The sequence below is a fragment of the Salvia splendens genome, unplaced genomic scaffold (assembly GCF_004379255.2).
Source record: "Salvia splendens isolate huo1 unplaced genomic scaffold, SspV2 ctg1145, whole genome shotgun sequence".
NCBI lineage: Eukaryota > Viridiplantae > Streptophyta > Magnoliopsida > Lamiales > Lamiaceae > Salvia > Salvia splendens.
The window spans coordinates 18,059-37,029 of NW_024598695.1; the positions used below are offsets into that span (position 1 = coordinate 18,059).

The 18,971-nt window shown below is 38.4% G+C and overlaps 3 protein-coding genes and 1 non-coding gene across 5 annotated transcripts; 2 read left to right on the plus strand and 2 right to left on the minus strand.

Moving 5' to 3' along the window:
• Positions 1-482: 482 nt before the first annotated feature.
• LOC121788789 lies at positions 483-2,507 on the minus strand. Its single transcript, XM_042187398.1, has 3 exons — positions 2,195-2,507; positions 1,395-2,140; positions 483-1,208 (listed from the first exon to the last, which is right to left on the minus strand). The coding sequence occupies exons 1-3, from the start codon at positions 2,505-2,507 to the stop codon at positions 483-485; spliced, it is 1,785 nt and encodes a 594-aa protein (XP_042043332.1).
• Positions 2,191-2,297, plus strand: LOC121788793. The gene has a single exon (XR_006047936.1). It is a non-coding gene; the product is annotated as a small nucleolar RNA R71 (small nucleolar RNA).
• A 9,487-nt stretch (positions 2,508-11,994) lies between the features above and the next one.
• LOC121788791 lies at positions 11,995-16,597 on the plus strand. 2 transcript variants are annotated; one of them, XM_042187401.1, is made up of 6 exons: positions 11,995-12,217; positions 13,266-14,817; positions 14,891-15,076; positions 15,179-15,356; positions 15,454-16,149; positions 16,231-16,597. In XM_042187401.1, the coding sequence occupies exons 2-6, from the start codon at positions 14,203-14,205 to the stop codon at positions 16,350-16,352; spliced, it is 1,797 nt and encodes a 598-aa protein (XP_042043335.1). In that variant the 5' UTR covers positions 11,995-12,217; positions 13,266-14,202; the 3' UTR covers positions 16,353-16,597. The 2 variants fall into 2 exon arrangements, with proteins under 2 accessions (XP_042043335.1, XP_042043334.1); XM_042187400.1 differs by having other exon boundaries at positions 15,454-16,597.
• A 179-nt stretch (positions 16,598-16,776) lies between these two features.
• On the minus strand, positions 16,777-18,615 carry LOC121788792 (nascent polypeptide-associated complex subunit alpha-like protein 2). The gene is made up of 4 exons (XM_042187402.1): positions 18,483-18,615; positions 18,304-18,403; positions 17,395-17,516; positions 16,777-17,323 (listed from the first exon to the last, which is right to left on the minus strand). Exons 1-4 carry the CDS (start codon positions 18,528-18,530, stop codon positions 16,973-16,975), a joined length of 621 nt encoding a protein of 206 aa, XP_042043336.1. The 5' UTR covers positions 18,531-18,615; the 3' UTR covers positions 16,777-16,972.
• Between the last annotated feature and the right edge of the window lie 356 nt (positions 18,616-18,971).

Sequence of the window (18,971 nt, forward strand, 5' to 3'; positions counted from 1 at the left end):
AGCTTGCTTGTGCGACTTCAGCAACTCTATTAACTTGGATTCATCTTTATCATTCAACATAGCCGAGACTACTACCGGTAGAGTTTCATCCTCACCAAGGAAGACATATTCAGATTTGTCGGGAGTGGCTTCAATTCTAGCTTTGGTGGTACTTCGATTGAAGGTTTTACATCTGCCACGAAAGTATCCACCACACATTCATTATCGAGACTTGGTTGATCAACTTGAGAATCTTCTATTTCATCAAAATTTACTTTGATTGTTGAACCAAAGTCTCTCTCCAAGCTCCCTTTGTCATATACACTTCCTTTTATTCTTGCCGAGCAACACATCTTGTCAAATATGCATTTATCGAGGACATCAACTCTAAAACACGCTTTTGCATCACTATGGTGTTTCATTGCCTTCTCTACATTAATGATCACTTGCTCACCATTAAATCTGAATGTGACAGAGTTGTCTTTTGCTCCAAACAACGCATCTCATGTGGCAAGAAATGGTCTACCAAACAGGATTGGTACCTCTTTGTCCTCGGGCATGTCCAAGACTATGAAGTCAACAGGGATGACAAATTTGTCGACTTTGACCAAGAAATCCTCTACTATTCCAGTGGGCTTCACTATGGAATGATCAGCCAATTGTAGAGCAATGTCAATAGGCTCCATTCTCTCCTCTAGTCCAATAGCACGAGCAGTTTTCAAAGCCATTAGTGAGATCCTCGATCCTTGATCTAATAAGTATTTTGTGAAGATTGTATTGCCGATCTCACAAGGAATCACACAACTTCCGGGGTCCCTCTTCTTCATTGGCATCATTCCAGAAATTAGTTGTGAGCAATTCATGCTCAAAGCCACTATCCCCTCGTCTTGTAGTTTCTCCTTATTTGACATCATGTCCTTGAAGAACTTGGAGAACTTGGGGAAATTAGTGAAGAGGTCCACTAATGAAACATCCACATTCACTTTTCGGATCACATTCATCATCCACTCAAAGCTTTTCTCTTTTGGAACCCTCTTTTTCCTCTTGGGTGGATATGGTGGAAGAGGAATATGATCAGGGAAGTTGAACTTACTTTTCGGATCTTGTGCCGGACTTGTCGTCATCTTTCTCTTTGACTCCATTTCTACTGTCTTCTTTCCTTTCTCTTCTGCTGAAAACTTTCCACTTGAATCGGACTCTTCACCATGTTCCTTGCTGCCGGATGCAGCCTGTTCTTGACCATGTTAGGCCTCATGCACCAACGCGGGACTTCCCTTACACGCCTCGTCCACCCCTGCGTGCGAGGAATGCAAGCCTAACATCTCATCCGCCCCTGCGTGTGAGATGCCGGAAGTACCTTGGCCGTCCATTAATGGTGTCGAATCCAACTCGCGACCACTTCTCAAAGTTACTACCTTACACTGTTCATTGTCTTTCGGATTGGGCACTGTATTACTCGGGATAGTATTAGGAATTCTTGTATGCGATGCTGTAGCAAGCTGTCCAATTTGAGTCTCAAGATTTCTCATTGTAGCCTCCATCTGTCCAAACTTTTCCACTGTTCTTTCCTTGAAATTCTCATTCTCCTTTTGACTTTTAGTCATAAAAGAGAAAATTTGTCCCAATTGATCATCCACTGATGACTTCTTCTCAAAACCTGGGGGTTGAGTGTTGTTCCTCCATTGATTACCCGAGGTGTTGCTAGGACCAGCTTGATTCCAGTTTGTTTGTTGAGGCCTCCAATTCTGCTGATTGTTGTATTGATTGCCTTGGTTGAACCCTTGACGATTGTTACCGATGTAGTTCACGTCCTCCACTGGTGGTCCTTGAAGACTTGGACATTGATCCGTATGATGTCCTCCTTGGCACAACCCACACTTCATCACAGTCACTGCTTGAGGTTGAGGAGTCAGTTGAAGAGATTTAACTGCCTTTGTCATTGACGACATTTGGGTGCTTATGTCTGCCAATTGAGCCTCAATTGCTGTCACTCTTTCCGCATCTTTGGTAGCACCAAATGTATCTCCTGCCTTCTCAGCCGCTCTTCTTGGATTATGCCAATTCCTTTGATTATTTGCTAATCTTTGAAACAAGGCTCTCACTTCATCATGAGTTAGATCATCTAAGTTCCCATTTGAGCCTGCAGTGACTAATCTCGTGCCTTCATTGTTGAGCCCTTAGTAGAACTTCAAAAGGTCATGCCCCGGAGCTAAACCGTGACTTGGGCATTTCCTTAGCATTTCTGTGAATCTCTTCCATGCTTCTGCGAAGGACTCATCATATTTCTGTCGGAATGAAGTGATCTCTTCTCTCAACTTCTCGATCTTCATTGGAGAGTTGTATTCCAAAAGAAACAACGACTTCAACTCTTGGAATGTTGTAATGTTGTAGCCCGGTAATGAATCATACCACGCTCTTGCTTTCTCCCTCAATGAGAACGGAAATAATGCCCTCTTAATCCGATGATGCTCCACATTTGGAGGTCTATGAGAGTTTGTCAGTTCATAAAAAGCATTCAGGTGGCTCATCCCTACCGTGAAAAAATTTCCTCCATTCAAAACTAATGTAGTGAGGTGGAATGTTGACATTATCATTAGCGTAGGAAAACTCCCCCGGGTACTCAATTCCCGACCTAAGAGTGTCACCAAACCTTCCCACGGGCGGTGGAATCTCATTGTTGTTGTTTGCCATTGATTCAGCGTCTGACTCTAGACAATCCTCCATTTCTTCAGTTGGCTCAAACTGTAGGTTACTTCTGATTGGACTCGGATAGTCCGAAAATATCTCAATTGCTGAACCTCTAAACCTTCTCCTTCTTTGATAACAGAGTAATCCAAACGGTGGTGTACCCTGTGACCTTGTGTGCATTCACTATTTTTTTTATAACCTGCGCAACAGAAAAAACACCAAGCACAAGCACAATATATTTCCTATTACCGAAAGCGAGACCTCTCGACAACTTCGGGGTAAGTTCTATAAAAAGTGTGTGCTTAAGTGAAAACCCAACTACCTAAACTAAGAGTTAGAGAAAAAAAATATCACCTAAAAAATATACTCCTTCGTCTTCAAGTCCAGACGTGGTAGATGGCTATCACCTCCTAAGAAGACGAAGTAAGTGCCTTCAAAATAAAAAGAAAGATCAAATAAAACACAAAACACAAGCTAGAAATTAAACAATCTATTGCCTTCCCCGGCAACGGCGCCAAAACTTGATGTGTAATTTTAAGTTTGTTTCAATAAGATAATACAACACTCAAGTTCAATTAATTAACCCAAATATTATCACTTCACTGCAAGATTACATCTTCGTGTGTAGTAACTTAAGGTGTCGAACCACATGGAAGGTAAAGATTACTTAAAAGTAAACAAAAACATGTACAGATTTGATTTTTGATTTTGAAAGTTTGTGACAAAATAAAGCTATAAATTAACTAGAGAAAGTCTTTTCAAACGGGAAAACATGCCACTCCAAGTTGCTCACTAGATTTGTATTGTTCTACACCTTTAACATGGAAACATATGAAAGGATGAAAACATCAACCTAATCACATACACTGAACATGTACACGATAAGTAGTTCACAATTAGCTGAACACATAACCTATGAACCAATTTTCAATGTATATAAACTCCTGCGGAAGCGCGGGAGAAATAATCATCTACTATAATCACCCACTTAATCCACTATTAAATTATCCTTTGAACAATTATAATTCAATAGCATACCAACAATCAATCATTCCTAAACCATGTTAAAGAGACAATAGCAAAGGAAATAACAACACTACATTCTTAGCCAAAAACATAGTGTATAAATATTAAGCACATTGTTGGTAACAAATCACATGAATTCAATGGTGTAGAAACATCCATACAAAGCCTAGATTACAACTTGGAGCGACATAGAGAGTTTAGCCTAAACACATGGTGGAATTTGCAATAAAAACCATAGGAATCATGATCTCTTTGAGTGGAATTGGGATTCGGAGACGAATCATTGGAATATTGGCCGGAATTTATTCCTTCTCTTCTTCCTCCTCTCTTTCTCTCTTTTCCTCTCTCTGTTTTTTTTCGTCTCCTCAAAACCGTTTCTCTCTCGGTTCTTTTTCTGATTTCCCCACCAAAAACCTTCACAAAACTGCTCTTGCAGTTAGAATCGAACAGACCCGGCCGGGTGGATTTTAACTCCACAAAGTCACCCGGTCGGGTGACTGAAATTCTTCCCCGTCTAGACTCTCGTTGCCTTCTGAATCTCACCCGGTCGGGTGGAATATTAACTCCACAAATTCACCCGATAGGGTGATCGAAATTTCATCCTCTCTGGACTGTTTATACCTTCCGGATCTCACCCGGCCGGGTGGAATATTACTCCACAAATTCACCCGACCGGGTGGTTAATTTTTAAGACTTGCTGGAATTTTCGCACAACTTTTTCACCGTCCGAGCTTCATTCCTTGTTTCGTTTCACCATTCATTCCTCTTCCTACACCATAAAACATACTTTTTGCAAGCATCAACTATATAAATCATGTAAAGTTAGGGGAATAAAAATGTACAATTTGATTCACATCACCAGACATAGTATAACACAGACTACACATACTGGGCGCCGCCTACCCAGACATAGTATAACACGGTCTCTAACTACTATAGTTACAATAAATAAGCATAAATCAAATATCATGCTTATCACATAAGATACCAAATAATGCTCAACAAATAAAATCAAATTTTATTTTCTAATTAAAGGTGGATTTAATAATTATCTAATTCTAAATTAATATAATATATATTTAATAATAATTTAAAATTAATATTAAATTCTCATGTACTGTTATCATTACCAAAGTGATAAATGCAGAACGACTTACAAATCAAATTAATAAGCTAATTTATGTAATTGTGATTTTATTACTATTAGTTCTAAACTAATAAAATATTAAAACTTACAGCCCAACGAAATAGGCACAACTTTTAAAATTAGGTTATTAGAAAACTGAAATCATGGCCAAGCCACTTTCGTCTTTTGAGTAATCTTCTTCCACACGTTACCCAGTAACATCCAGAGCCTCCCTACACTGCCTCACCATCACCGTTGCTGCCTAGCAGCAGCGTGCCAGAGGGTTTTGCCCTCCCATGTCTCCCAGCAACGTCTCCGGGATGCTACTCACGTCGTCACGGTGTTATGCCAAGCAAAACTCAGTGTCGGCGCATCGCGCAGCGAATGAGAATAACCCGACGCCCAGCCATTGAGCGCCAATAAGACGTGTAGAGGAAGATGAAGTTTGAATTTTGAATTTTAAACATAAATTTTCAAAAACACTAAGAAGAGATTTCTGTGTCTAAAACTCCCAACAAATTTATGATTTTGAAAAACATTGACAAATAATGGTTTGAAAGGATTTTACCATTGAAATCTATTTAGTTTTTCTTTTTCGAACTATTCGAAAATTTTGAAGTCAAACTCCAAAATTAGTTTGCAATTTTCGGTAATTTTCACAAAATTCTTTTGAAGGAATTGAAATCTAATTTCAACTTCCAAACAATTACGGAACCAGTTCTTAAATTTTTTTAAAATCAAATTTCAAAACAGACCAATCACATAATTCAGATTTCTAAAATTATTCCACTATTAATTAGATTACAAAATTGATTAAGAATCGAACCTTGCTCTGATACCACTGTTAGGAATTCTTGTATTCATCTAATGAGCGCAGCGAAAATTGCATACAAGAATAACAGATCTAGATTCGTAATCATATTGCAAGTTGAGCATGTAAAACACAACGGAACTAAATCTTACTTGTTGTGTTGTTTTCTTCTACGATTGTCTCCTGCAAGTTGAATCCACTACTATCGAGGTCCACGTGCAATCCAATCCAATGCAGGAACTATCCCGGTACAATTGCTCCGTAGAAGAATGCTAGGAATTCTCTCTACAAAGCTTTACGTATTTTCTCTCTATTGTTACTCTATTTCTCATTTCCCACAATGGAGAATAAATAATCATTATATAGATGAAAAGTCACTAGGGTTCCATGATTGTTGGGCTTATGAACTAATATAATTGTAGCATAACTATAATTAATTAATCCATATTAATCTAATTCTAGCCCATTTCCTTTCAAATTCTCTATTTTTGTTCTGTTCCATTCATTGTTGTTTGGTATTTCATGTTAATTTACAAAGTTGCAGTGAGAAGTGTGAAATTAATGACGGAATATAATGTTATGAAGTACATGGGTACAGGAAATAATGTACGCGTAATGGCTAATAATGTACGTGTTTCAAGGAAGACTAAAGGCCCATTTTGATCCTTAACATATTGCGATTTTATTATTTTGGTCCAAAACATTATCTTTTGAATTATTCGGTCCCTCACAAATAAAAACGGGGTCACATTTGGTCCATTTTGGACGGTTCCGTCAAAAATTTGACGGTCAATGAATTTTAACTTAATTTTGACTGGATTAACAATTTTAACACAATAATGTATTCTACCTATTTGGTCATAAACATATTGTCTTTGTTCATCCATCATCTCATCCCCTCCATCCCCAAAAAAGGCCCCAATCCACAGTGATGTCCGGCAGCAAGACTAGGGAAGTGGGTGGCGGAGATCCACGAGCCTCAAAAGCAAACGCGGCGCTGGCTCAACACCTTTTCCACTACCGAATATGCAGCCCGCCCCTACAACCTCGTCGCCTACATTCTCGTCGTCGCGGAGCAGACGAATCTGACGTGGTGGCGGCATTTGTGGAACGAAATGATGGAGGGGGTAAAGGGAAAAGAAGTCGGCGTCAGAGGTGGCGGCTGTGAGGGCAAGGTCAGCGTCGGCAGGTATGGCGGAGGGGGTAAAGGGGAAAGATGATGTTGGATGCTAGAGTGTAAAAGTGTTGGAGAGAGGTTCTTGATCTAGACGACAATGGTGTTGAGGAAATGAAATTGAGAGCATTTGAGGGATAGAAGTGCATAGCCAAACTTTGGAGGTCCAAAACAAAACCTCTAGGGCTCGCTGCCTCCCTCCCTCTGAAAGCTCACATCTCTCCAAACTTTGGAGGTCCAAAACAACCAGCTCTCCGGCGCCCTCCCGAGTCTCGCCGGGTTGAACTCGCTGAAAACGCTCTCCGTCAACAACAACAAGTTCACCTCCATCCCTCCCGACTTCTTCGACGGTATGACCTCTCTGCAAGAGGTCTCCATGGATTACAATCACTTAGCTTTGGGTTAATTAGATATTAGACATTAATAAAATTATTTATTAACTTAATCCGGTCAAAATTAAGTTAAAATTCATTGACCGTCAAATTTTTTACGGAACCGTCCAAAATGGACCAAATGTGACCTGTTTTTATTTGTGAGGGACCGAATAATTCAATAGATAATGTTTTGGACCAAAATCATAAAATCGCAATATGTTAAGGACCAAAATGGGCCTTTAGTCTTCAAGGAATAATGTTTAGGCTAAGTAGAACTAAATAATGTACGTCAAGTGACCTTTAATGTATATGCGTTATACTAAATTATGTACATGTGTAAGTATTTAATGTTTGTCGAGAGTTGAATCCATATCCTCTGGGTTTAGCAATCCATAGGGCTAGATTATAGTACCCATTCACAAACGAAACCATCTCCAAGGGTAGGAGGTTTGAATCATTCCCTTAGGGTTTATCAACCCATGGGGCTAGGGTATAGTACCACCACATCCATTGAATTTCGTTGTTTTTGTATTTCGGATATCATAATATAGATAATGTACGCAAACTGGGAATTAATGTACATGCGTAGAACTAAATGATGTACATATTTATTTATTAAATATTTGACGAGAGTTGAATCCATACCCTTTGGGGTTAGCATCCATGGGGCTATGGTATAGTACCACCATATGTATTGAATTTCATTTTTTATGTGTATTTTGGATTTCATACAGTAAATAATGTATAAAAATTGGCATTTAATGTACATGCGTAATACTAAATGATGTATCTGTGTAAGGATTTAATGTTTGGCGAGAGTTGAACACATGTCCTTTGGGTTTAGCAATCTATATGGCTAGGTTGTAGTACCGACTCACAAACAAAAACATCATCAATGGCAGTGAGTTAGAATAATCCACACAGGGTTTAGTAATCCATGGGGCTAGAGCATATTACCAACACATGCATAAAATTTCGCTTTCTAATGTGTGTTGGATTTTATTCAGAAATAATGTACGAATATAGTTTTATAGTGTACATGCCTAACAGTGAATAATGTACAAAAGTAATCGTATAATGTATACTGTTTTGGATTATGTTTGGTGACAATTATATATGTTTTTTTTGTGTATAGATGCTAGTCGTATGATTTCCTAGAGGGAAAAGGCTATAAAGGAGACGAGCATACTGCTTCGAAAGTGTAGGACATGTGGTGCGATGTGCCATAATGATTCGAGATCATGTCAAGAAAAAGATACGGATATAGGCAAGGAGAAGCGTAAAGGGAAGAAGAAATCTTGATATTTTTTCGTTTGTTTTCCAAACATAATAGCTGATTTGAGATCGACATTATTTACTACTGAATGATTACATTATTAATAAGTTTTCGTAAATTATTCACTAGTGAATGACTACATTGGTTATGTATTTTATGTACATCATTCGTTTACGTAGTAAATGACTACATGATATACGAATATAGCTTCGTAATGTACGAACGACTTAGTTTAATGTACAAAAGGCTTAGTTTAATGTCTTGCAGCACGTCTTTGGGTTTAGCAATTCATCGGGCTAGGTTGTAGTACCGACAGACTAATGAAAACTTCACCAAATGCAGGGAGATAACTATTTTCCTCTAGGGTTTAGCAATCCATTTGGCTAGGGCATATTACCAACACTTTCCTATTATTTCTGTTTTCATCCGTTGGTTTTGGTTTCATACAGAACTTGATTTACGAATATGGTTTTGTAATGTACGAAAGAATTAGTTTAAGGTCGATGTTAATGTATGAAAATGGTATTTGAATGTATGAATCTCAGACATTAATGTAATTAAATTACTGAATAATTTATGTACATATATAGCAAACCTCAAGGATTGCTAAACTCTTCGGGGATAGATTTAACTTTCACAACATATTAAACCCATTATATTCTATATTAATAAGAATGTCACATATATATTAAATAATCATAATCATACATTAAATTCACAAAAGTATTCACGGTGATTGTTTGATAATCGTACATTAAATAACCATAATCATACCTTACCGAATTAATGTACCTTTGTGTGAATAATGTACACGCTATTTAAAATAATGTACCTTATCAATGGAATATTTTAAACCTAACTGATGTAGTTTACCAGTGAAATGATGTAAACCATTGAAGGTAAACACAGTGAACATTATGGACAGAAAAAAAAAAGTGATGCAAACCAATACCACCAAATAATCAACTATATTTCGACAACCAACCAAAAAAACAAAACCCAGAAAATATAAATCCAAATATTGACTAAAAAACACTGAAAATCATTGATTCACATAACCCAAACTGAAAACCAAACAACATAAACTTTTATCACAACACAAACCTAACGTCTATGGTTGATTTCGCGAAATAATGACCGAAACTCTGTCAAATCGACTCACCTTGTTCGCGTTCTTTTTCAAATCATCAAATCAGTGAACCGTAACCTTCAATTGACACACCAACTCGAACAAAGAAACTTCACGGCTTCGATTTGTAGTCACTGGTTCGGTGGCGTCTTCAAATGTTTAAGATTAGGGTTTGCTGAGATTTGGGTTGGAAGAATGGGGGGACTCGATTGTGAAATGATTGTGAGAGAGAGGGAGATGAACCTGCAGTTTTAATTAAATGGCGCAAATCCCGGAAATGCAGTTTAAAACCGATGGTTGAATTTGCGTGTTTCCCATTTTACCCCTGTAATGTAGCTAAGTAATGTACTCCCTCCGTCCCGGGCTACTCGCACATTTCCTTTTCGGCACGGAGATTAAGGAATGAGTGTATAGGAAAGTCAAAAATGACGGCTGTAGGTGAAATTTTTTACTAAAAATGGAAAGAGTGCAAGTAACTTGGGACGCCCAAAAAGGAAATAAGTGCGAGTAGTGCGGGACGGAGGGAGTACTATTAATGTAGTACGGATGTTTTAAATCACACCCATTGAAATCAGTAATCCAATGGCTGATATTAGTGTTAAGTTTAAGTCTAAGGAGGTGTAAGGACCTTAATGCACCCCTGCACTAGTATTATAAAACTTTTAAAAGTAATATTCACTTCATCCCGACAAAGATGATCTATTTTCGTCTTAAGTTTGTCCCAATAAAAATAACTAATTTTTAAAAAATATAAACACTTTTGTCTTCTTTTAACACACAAAATATTGAAGTGTGCTATTCAAGTGTAACTCCATTTCAAGTTCGAAGGATGTAGTGGTGAATGATATTTTACTACCGTCAATTTGTAGTGATTTTATTCCCTGTTTTTGTTTTCTTCTATTCTCCAAATTAAACTCTCTCTAGTCTCTACTTCGTTTTTCTTCTCATCATGTTCGTCCTATAATTTTCTCATGGTATAAGTGGGAAACCTCTTCCGCTCCGATTATATTTTCTGATTCCGCTCCAATTCAATTTTTGATGGCAGTGCAACGTCCTAATTGTAAAGTCTGTATTGCTCCAATTCAGTTGATGATCATGGTAGTTCGTATTTTTTATATCTGAGTGATAATCCAGGTATTTTGCTTGTTCCTCATCAACTCATTGGATCAAATTACATTAATTGGAGTCCCTCTATGATTGCTTCTCTTTTGGCGAAGAACAAGCTAGTTTTTGTGGATGAATCGCTTTTGCGTCCTGATCGGAATGATCTCCTTTTTTCTGCTAGTTGCGATGCAACAGTGTATGGTCACTGCTTGATTGTGGAACTCAATTTCTTCTTATGATGTACTATGTTTCAGCTAATGAGAAAATATCTTCTCTTCTCCAAATTAAACTCTGCTTTGTTTTTCTTCTCAACATGTTCATCCTATAATTTTCTCACAAAATAACATAACAACGTAGCATAAAATCTTGTACTACCAAATAGGATTAAGATAATACTCTACCTAATAAAAAGATAAGGAATCCGAGTCCAGAAAAAAAATGCTTATTTGAATAATGAATTTTTATTAAGCTAAAAAATTAAACAAATACAAAACTTATAAATCATGACTAATTAGCTTTTTTGGATTCTATCAAAGTGACAATATAAATGTGTGTGTGAAAACTAAAAACGTGCGGAATGCAATTTCCGTGAAAATTCAGAAGCTTTGAGATAACAATTAGCTTACTAAACCAACGACACATGCGATACTTTGCTTATACTTTGCATAGTCAAGAGGAGAGAAAAGGGGCCGCTTTTTTTTTCTGGGTTTTCTCCATCTCCACTTTCGTTATCTGGTATGAATTCCCCCTTTTTCTGTGTTAATATCTCTTATTTCTCACATGGGTTTAACAAGAATCATGTTATCTTGTGCTGATTGATGCTTTTAACGTTTGATTCCTTATGTTATGTTTGTTGCGATCACTGAGTCAAGTTGGGATTTTTATTTGGTGGGATTTGATTGATCAGTGAATTGATTCTCAGCAAGAATGATGGGTTTGAGCTCCATGGGTTTTGGGGGAGGTGGGAATTCATCGACATCGAGTCTATCTGCTTCTGCACCTCCGTTTACTGTCGATAGATTGAACCCTAAGCCCAATTCAAACCCTATGTTGCATTACTCCGACTATGGGGTTGATTCCTTTCCCCATTCCTCTCAGTATCCGATTAGAGCTGATGCTGCAATCAATTCTGGTGAGATGATTAGCGTGCCTGCGCCAGATGATTATCGATTTTCGGCCTCTGCTTCTGTCAATGCACCTAGCAGCCAGTGGTCTGCTCATAATTCTGGTTATGGTGGTGATGTGAAACCTTATTATTCATCGTATGTCACGCCCTTGGTTGGAGAGGATAGGGTTTTGGGTGAGGATGGGGGTCTCGTTACAATGTGGTGCCTACTCGTGGAATGAGTGTGACACCTCAGCATGATTATATGCGAAGCTTGTATGACTTGGAGTACGCGCCTAGTTGGGTGGATGGTTTGGGCTTTGATGATGGAAAACTGGCCAAAAGATCAGAGGTTGATGGGAAATTCTTGTCGGAGAAGCTATTTTTCGGTGGTTCACTTGGCTATGAAAATCAACTGTACCAAGGTATGTCTTTCTATCTTTTACAGTTTTACTACTAAAAATGTTATATTTGTTGCTAAGATGTTTTAGCTCTTACTGAGATCATTTAGAGTCTCTTCTGAAAACGGTTGAAATTGAGATGCTTTATCTCTGAGTCATGATCGCATTCACTGATATGTAGCAACTTCATAAGAACCTAATCTCCTGAACAACCCGGCCTTTGTATATACTGTGATATTGATAAAAGATTGCATGCTTATTCAGTGATTACAAGCTCGTACTCCATGATTGTTTGTTCAATCCTTGAATTTTTGTTTTCTTGTGAAAGTTAATATTTTTATATTGATGACAGATAGCAAGTAAGTTTACAAGTTTGTGCAAACTTTGTGCCTCTGTTTTCTTGTGAAAATTGGTTGTAAATGGGGAACTATGAGCGATTAGCAAGTTAGAAACAGCAACGTGGAAATGAGTTATAGAAACGCTATAGAATGGAGGGGTCAGTAAAAATTTACCCTATGTAATTGTATGTTGAATATTGTCCACCATCAGAAACGAATATAAACCACCATCAAATACAAGTGTAGAGAACACGACCGAGAGTTGATCAGTTTATGAATTTTAAAAGTGATATTGAAATAACATAATTTTTGTTTTTCTCCAGTGGTTTTTATCTTTGAACCTTGGTTTTCATTAGTTTGTTTTTGTTAGATTGTGGTTAAGTGTGATTCCAAAAGATGGTGTGAATTACTGTAAGACCACAATACTTTTATAATAATTATTTGAAATGAGGCAAAACTAAGAGTGACATCTTCAATTAGTATTCCAATATCTTTTGAGGTCTTTATATGGTCTTATTTCACCGGACTTCCGGTAAATATGATAACTTTTCTTATTTGAAATAGGGAAAATGGTCGATGTTAGACGGTGGTACATCTTCAATGCATAAGTAAAGATTGATGCTCCATGAGCATGAGTTTAGAATTACATAGTTTATCTTTAATGGCTTTATTATGTGAAGTAGTCTGCTATAAGAAATATCATATTGCATCTTAAATTATTTTCTGTTAATCAGGTGGGTGTGGCAGTGAAAACCGTAACCAATTCAAGGAAGATTCTGGTGTTTTATATAAAAATCCCCATCAGGTTCTCGACCGTGAAGTCTATACTGGGTCCTCAAGTACTGGATACATGGAAGAAAAATCGTGCCTTGAGTTCTTTCACTACGATTCAAGTAAGACACTTTACACAGCATCGAGTCCTCCATACCCTGAACCGTATCCTCCTCTAGAGTCATATGCAACAGAGAAGATCTTTCCAAATTATAAAAACTCTTGCAGCCCATATGAAAAATGTGGCAAGCCCATCGATACATCCTATCAGGGTCGCGTTTCAGTAGGGAGATCGTTGCCCACAGTGGTCATTAGACCACCACCAGCTTCCAGTTTGGGACAAGGTAATGCTTCTCGTAAACCTGCTGGTAGTGAGAATGCTGCTGGAATCCACACTGTGGATTCTGATTATTCCAATCCCTCGAAGCCTAAGGATTCTGGTCTAAAACCCATCTGCAAACCTAAAGGCGGCTTCTTTGAGAGTAGTCCTTTCAAGTTCTTCAAGCAAGGGAACTCTCCCGTTTCATCATCTTCCATGAAAGAACTTTCACGGACACTGAATACTAAGGATACGTCTGATTCCAAGGTTAAAGCAACACTAGGACCTCAAATATCCGATGTGAATGTATCAAGTGGTTTCCCAAAGACCGGTGATAACATTCAAGTTGTTAATTCCACTGAGGAGCCTTCGGATTACATAGATCATCATAGCACTGCGGTAGATTCACCCTGTTGGAAAGGAGCACCATCTTCTCCGTTTTCAGTATTTGATATTGAATCAGGAAACTGTGATAATGTCAAGGTAAATTTGGTCGAACAATATGGATTTGGTCACGGAGAGCATCCAAGTCTCCCTTATTTGATTCTAACCGGGTTTTTACTGAGAAAGTTGAGTGCAACATGGGAAATGAAAATGAATGTGGAAGAAATGGCATGGAGCTTGGTTTTGAGAAAACTCTTGATGCAAGCTGCTCGACTTCAGAACCGAGTTTATTGGATGGTATAACAGACAGAGTTTGGATCCCGCCTGCGACGAGGAGCAAGGAAGTTGAGTTGAGTGGTGGTTTTACAAAGGATTCCAATCAACTCAATGACTTAACTAATGTTTTTGATTTGAAAGTGTCTGACCCCAAGCATTTATTCGGTGAAGGATGTGTTGGGATGACGGTAAATGACGTCTCTGAAGGTGCTGCTGTGGCAGTCCTTGCAGCAGAGAAGGTTCTCGCCTCTCCTGCTTCTCAGGAAGATACCATTGAGCATAGTGCAGCACCAGATCCGAGACTGGATGTGTCACCAATTGTTAAGTCAATGCATAGCCTCTCAGAGTTGCTTCAGTTTCACATTTCAAGTGACGCATGCCCTTTAGGGGAAGAAAATACTGAGATGCTTAAACATGCAATAAGCAATCTTAGTACTTGTTTGAGTAAAAACGGCGTACAGGTCCAACCAAAGAATAAGCCAGAACCAAAAGATATTTCTGGAGAAACCTCCTCTCTAGGGAAGCCATGTTGTGAGGTAAGCCTACTCATGCAACAACAATTCTGTCTTTCTTAAGCAAATAATTTGAATGTTTTCCCTTCTTTGCCAGGGTATTGTTTCAAGAGGTCCTCATACGAAATGTGAAGTTTTGAATTCTTGCACCGATCCCGATTCTCTGCAATTGCATAAGTGGGAGAGAATCGACACTATTCATGGTAAGAAAGATGAGATATCACCAATAGTTTCACCCTTGAAGGATGATTTTCACATAACCGGAGACGATGATATGGCGAAGGTGCGTGCTGTGTTTTTAATATACCCATCGTTTGTGTAGACGCCATAGCACTGTTTTCGTTTGTAGATACAGTCTGTCCATTTTAATAGGCCTCACTTGCAGGCTATAAAGAAGGTCCTTGAGAAGAATTTCGAGATAGATGAGGACATGCACTCGCAAGCACTTCTGTTCAAGAATCTGTGGCTCGAGGCAGAGGCTAAACTGTGTTCCATCAGTTACAAAGCTCGTTTTGAGAGAATGAAGATTCAGATGGAAGGCATCAAGCTCAAAGCTCCGAAAGGTTAGATATGCGTAGCGAGCTTTTTCGTCTGCCATGATCCTAAATTAGATACGCCATCCATAACATTGATCCTAATAATGGCTTAAAATGTTATCAGAGGATGAAGATGTTGCAGATGTGGCATCTGAGCCTTGCATTTCTCCGGATTCTGTTATCATGTCGGTGCTGGCTCCAAAGGCTATTGCTGACACATCGCCTAAACCCACCTCACCCGGTGTATCTGCTTCGGGCATGAGTGGCCCTGCTGGTTGTAACGAGTCTTCCGCCCTAGCCAGGTTCAGTATCTTGAAATCCAGAGAGGAAAACCGAAATCCCATAAATATGGAAGACTCCGTTCTAGCCAGGTTCAATATCTTGAAATCTCGAGATGAGAACCCGAATCCCATAAATATGGAAGACTCCGTTCAAGCCAGGTTCAATATCTTGAAATCTCGAGATGAGAACCCTAATCCCATAAATATGGAAGACTCCGTTCAAGCCAGGTTCAATATCTTGAAATCTTTAGAGGAGAACCTGAATCCCGTAAATACTGAAGAGCAGCAACAGCCTGAGATAATCGACGATAAGCATGCAGATTCCATCATGGCCAGATTCAACATCTTGAAATCGCGAGAGAGCTCAAAACTAGCTGATGTGGAAGAGGAAAAACCACCACAGGCGATCAGTGACGAGTTTGCAGGCGAGAAATATTTCCGGCCACTCGTCAGAGGTCAGTTGGAAGACACAGGTCCAGACGTGGTGGTGGCTATGCAGCCCAATTTCCATTATCAAGCTGGCAGCCTTGTTGGGGGTGGTAAGTTTGACTCGTATTTTGAGCACTCTGGGTATGATTCTCCCATTGAGTACAGTAGCGGATCTGTCACTAATGATGCAGCAAGCGATCTGGTGATGAGCGGGAGCAGGCCAATCGGTGAGAACAAGTCGGGGTGGCGCGATAGTTCATCCTCGTCGGAGTGGGAGCATGTGCTGAAAGAGGATTTTTCTTGGAAAAACTAGGGAAGTTGTTGGATTTGATTGTGTGCTAACTACTATATACTAAACGGGACATACCAGTACGACTTCTCCCCCCCCTCTTGAGATTGTTACATCACTTTGTAAATTGGGAAAAAAATTTGTGATGATCGAATTTCACTTTGAACGTAATGTGTTACCTGGTCTCTGTATATTAGGAATTTAGAATACTAAATTCTTGATTTCATGTATATTTGGTGAAAATTTCCTTGTTAATCTTGGCTGTTAAAGTATCTTGGATTTGGGTAAAATAACTTATAAGCGTCAGTGGCTCAAATAGTTTTGTGGTAGATTGTGAATCGTTTGCTTAATTAATAGTACTACACACCTAGATAAAAGAGTTGTCTTAATGCAATATCAAATCTTGATCATTTGCCACATTATGCTTAGAATTCAATATCAAAAGAAATCCAATAACCAAGTATTTGGCATGTTTATTGTGTCAAATATCAAAGATAACACTTTAGTTCAACAGAAAAATGGGGGCACATTTTCATAACTTCAACCAAACTGTCAAGTGAATCGAGCAATGAAACTAAGATTGTACCATTAATTTGAAAAAAAATATAACAAGATGCAAAAATAGTAGGCTAAGATAATAATGTCTAGGTTGTGAGCTCCATGATAGCACTCACAATGTCTCCACTGTGAGTTTTCAGGGCCTTGACAGCCTTGGTCCTCGACACCCCCGCTTGCGTCATGATCAGATCAATGTCACGAGGCTCGACACCCGTCTCATCAACCTCTTCCTCATCTTCATCCACTTGGTCAGATGCAGCCGAAGCAGACAGCTCTGGCTTGGCCGTCACAGAGCTGATGTCTGGCACCCTGAACTGCTGAGCAGCCTGGGCCTGGAGCTGAGAGCTCAAGTCCTCGATCTTGGCCTCTCCGAAGATGATGTAGGTCTCGGAATTTGGGCTCTTGAAGACATCAGGTTTCGAGATGATAAACAATATCTGCAGATGTGTAAAACTGATTAGACAAGCACATCTAATAAGGCCAAGAAAGAATTGAGCAAAAGATTTACGTTTTTGGTTCTCTTAATTGTGACTCTGCTGACACCAAGAACGGCCTTCATACCAAGCTTTAGCATCGCCTTACGGCTCTTTTTCTCACTTCTGCTTTGCTTGGAACCTTCACTTCCTCCTCCTGTTCAAGTTTGACATAGAGCAATGCAACCATTTGAACAAGCTAGCTAACAAGTCTCAAAGAAAAAAGAGAAACCAATACTCTAACTAACTCAATATAAGGGTATATAACATAACATCTACGAATAATCAAACAACACTCATCAATAGCAATTAAGAACAAATTACACTTAGGAGCAAGATCATCAATAACTTGGTTATTAGCCATAAAACAGTGTAACCACAAATACTCATTGTTGCAGAATTTAGAACAAATAAGATCTTCAAAAACTTAATTACAAGCTCAAGAACGATCTAGTAGCCTTTAGAATAAGTCCAATGATTACTACAAGGTGATTAAAACCATTTCGTATTAATTTACATGTAATGTGGCTTCTCGAAAATAAGATGCATCGCAATATGCTATCACTACTCCTAAATCACATCACAATATGCTATCACTACTCCTAAATCACATCACAATATGCTATCACTATCACATTACATTCCTCCTAACGGCTAAACAGAGATGAGCGGATTTATAGGGCGAATTATGTTCCACAATTGTGAATGCTCTTAGAAGCATCCAATAATCTCATTTCTCATACGTTAAACCTTCCTTCAAGTTAAACAGAATATTTTTCTAACTAAAAAAATCCGGAAATCTAAAAAAAAAATTAATCTGAGCACCAACATTTCTAGAAAAATTAACAAGAGCGCGAAAATATTATACAATCAACACGCTTACAAAAAAAAATAGACACGATTCTGAACAAAAAGCACAAAAAAGCAGAGATAAATGTAGAGACCTAGAATTTCGTCGTCCTTGTCATCATCTTCATCGTCGGTGTCATCCATATCATCATCATGCTCCTCGTCTTCCTTCACGTCCTCCACCAATGGCTCATCCTTCACCAAACAATAATAATTTAATTTCTTTACACAACGAAATCAATCTAAAAAAAATAAGGTGAGAGAGAATTTATACGAGAAGCTTCTTCTCGGCTTCAGTCTCTTCGACAACGGGACCAGGCATGGCGTCGGAGATGAGGATAGATTAGAGAGTAAGAATAGATGAGAGTGAAATGAGTGTTTCAGTTCCTTTACGATTTTATTTCTAGGGTTCGTTTTCGGGCTTTAGCCCAATAATTACTTAAGCACTGTTATTTGGCCCAAAATATCAGATTTCATTCTGTATTTAAATATTGAAGAGAATTTAGATACTAATAAGAAAATCTTGCTTCTAAAGTAATAATGAGATGAAGCTCAAGTGGTTAAGCTATTGGAATTAAGAGAGTTTTTCATGAGATGAAGCTCAACTTAAAGTAATCAACTTAATTTATTAATCGAACTGTTTTCTGTAACAAAAAAAATCACCAAATAATCATGAGTCCGTATTGTATTGACTATTGAGCATGTTTGGGTGATGGAGTTAATGGATGCATATGATTCAATTGAAGCTTCTTAGGGAAAAAAA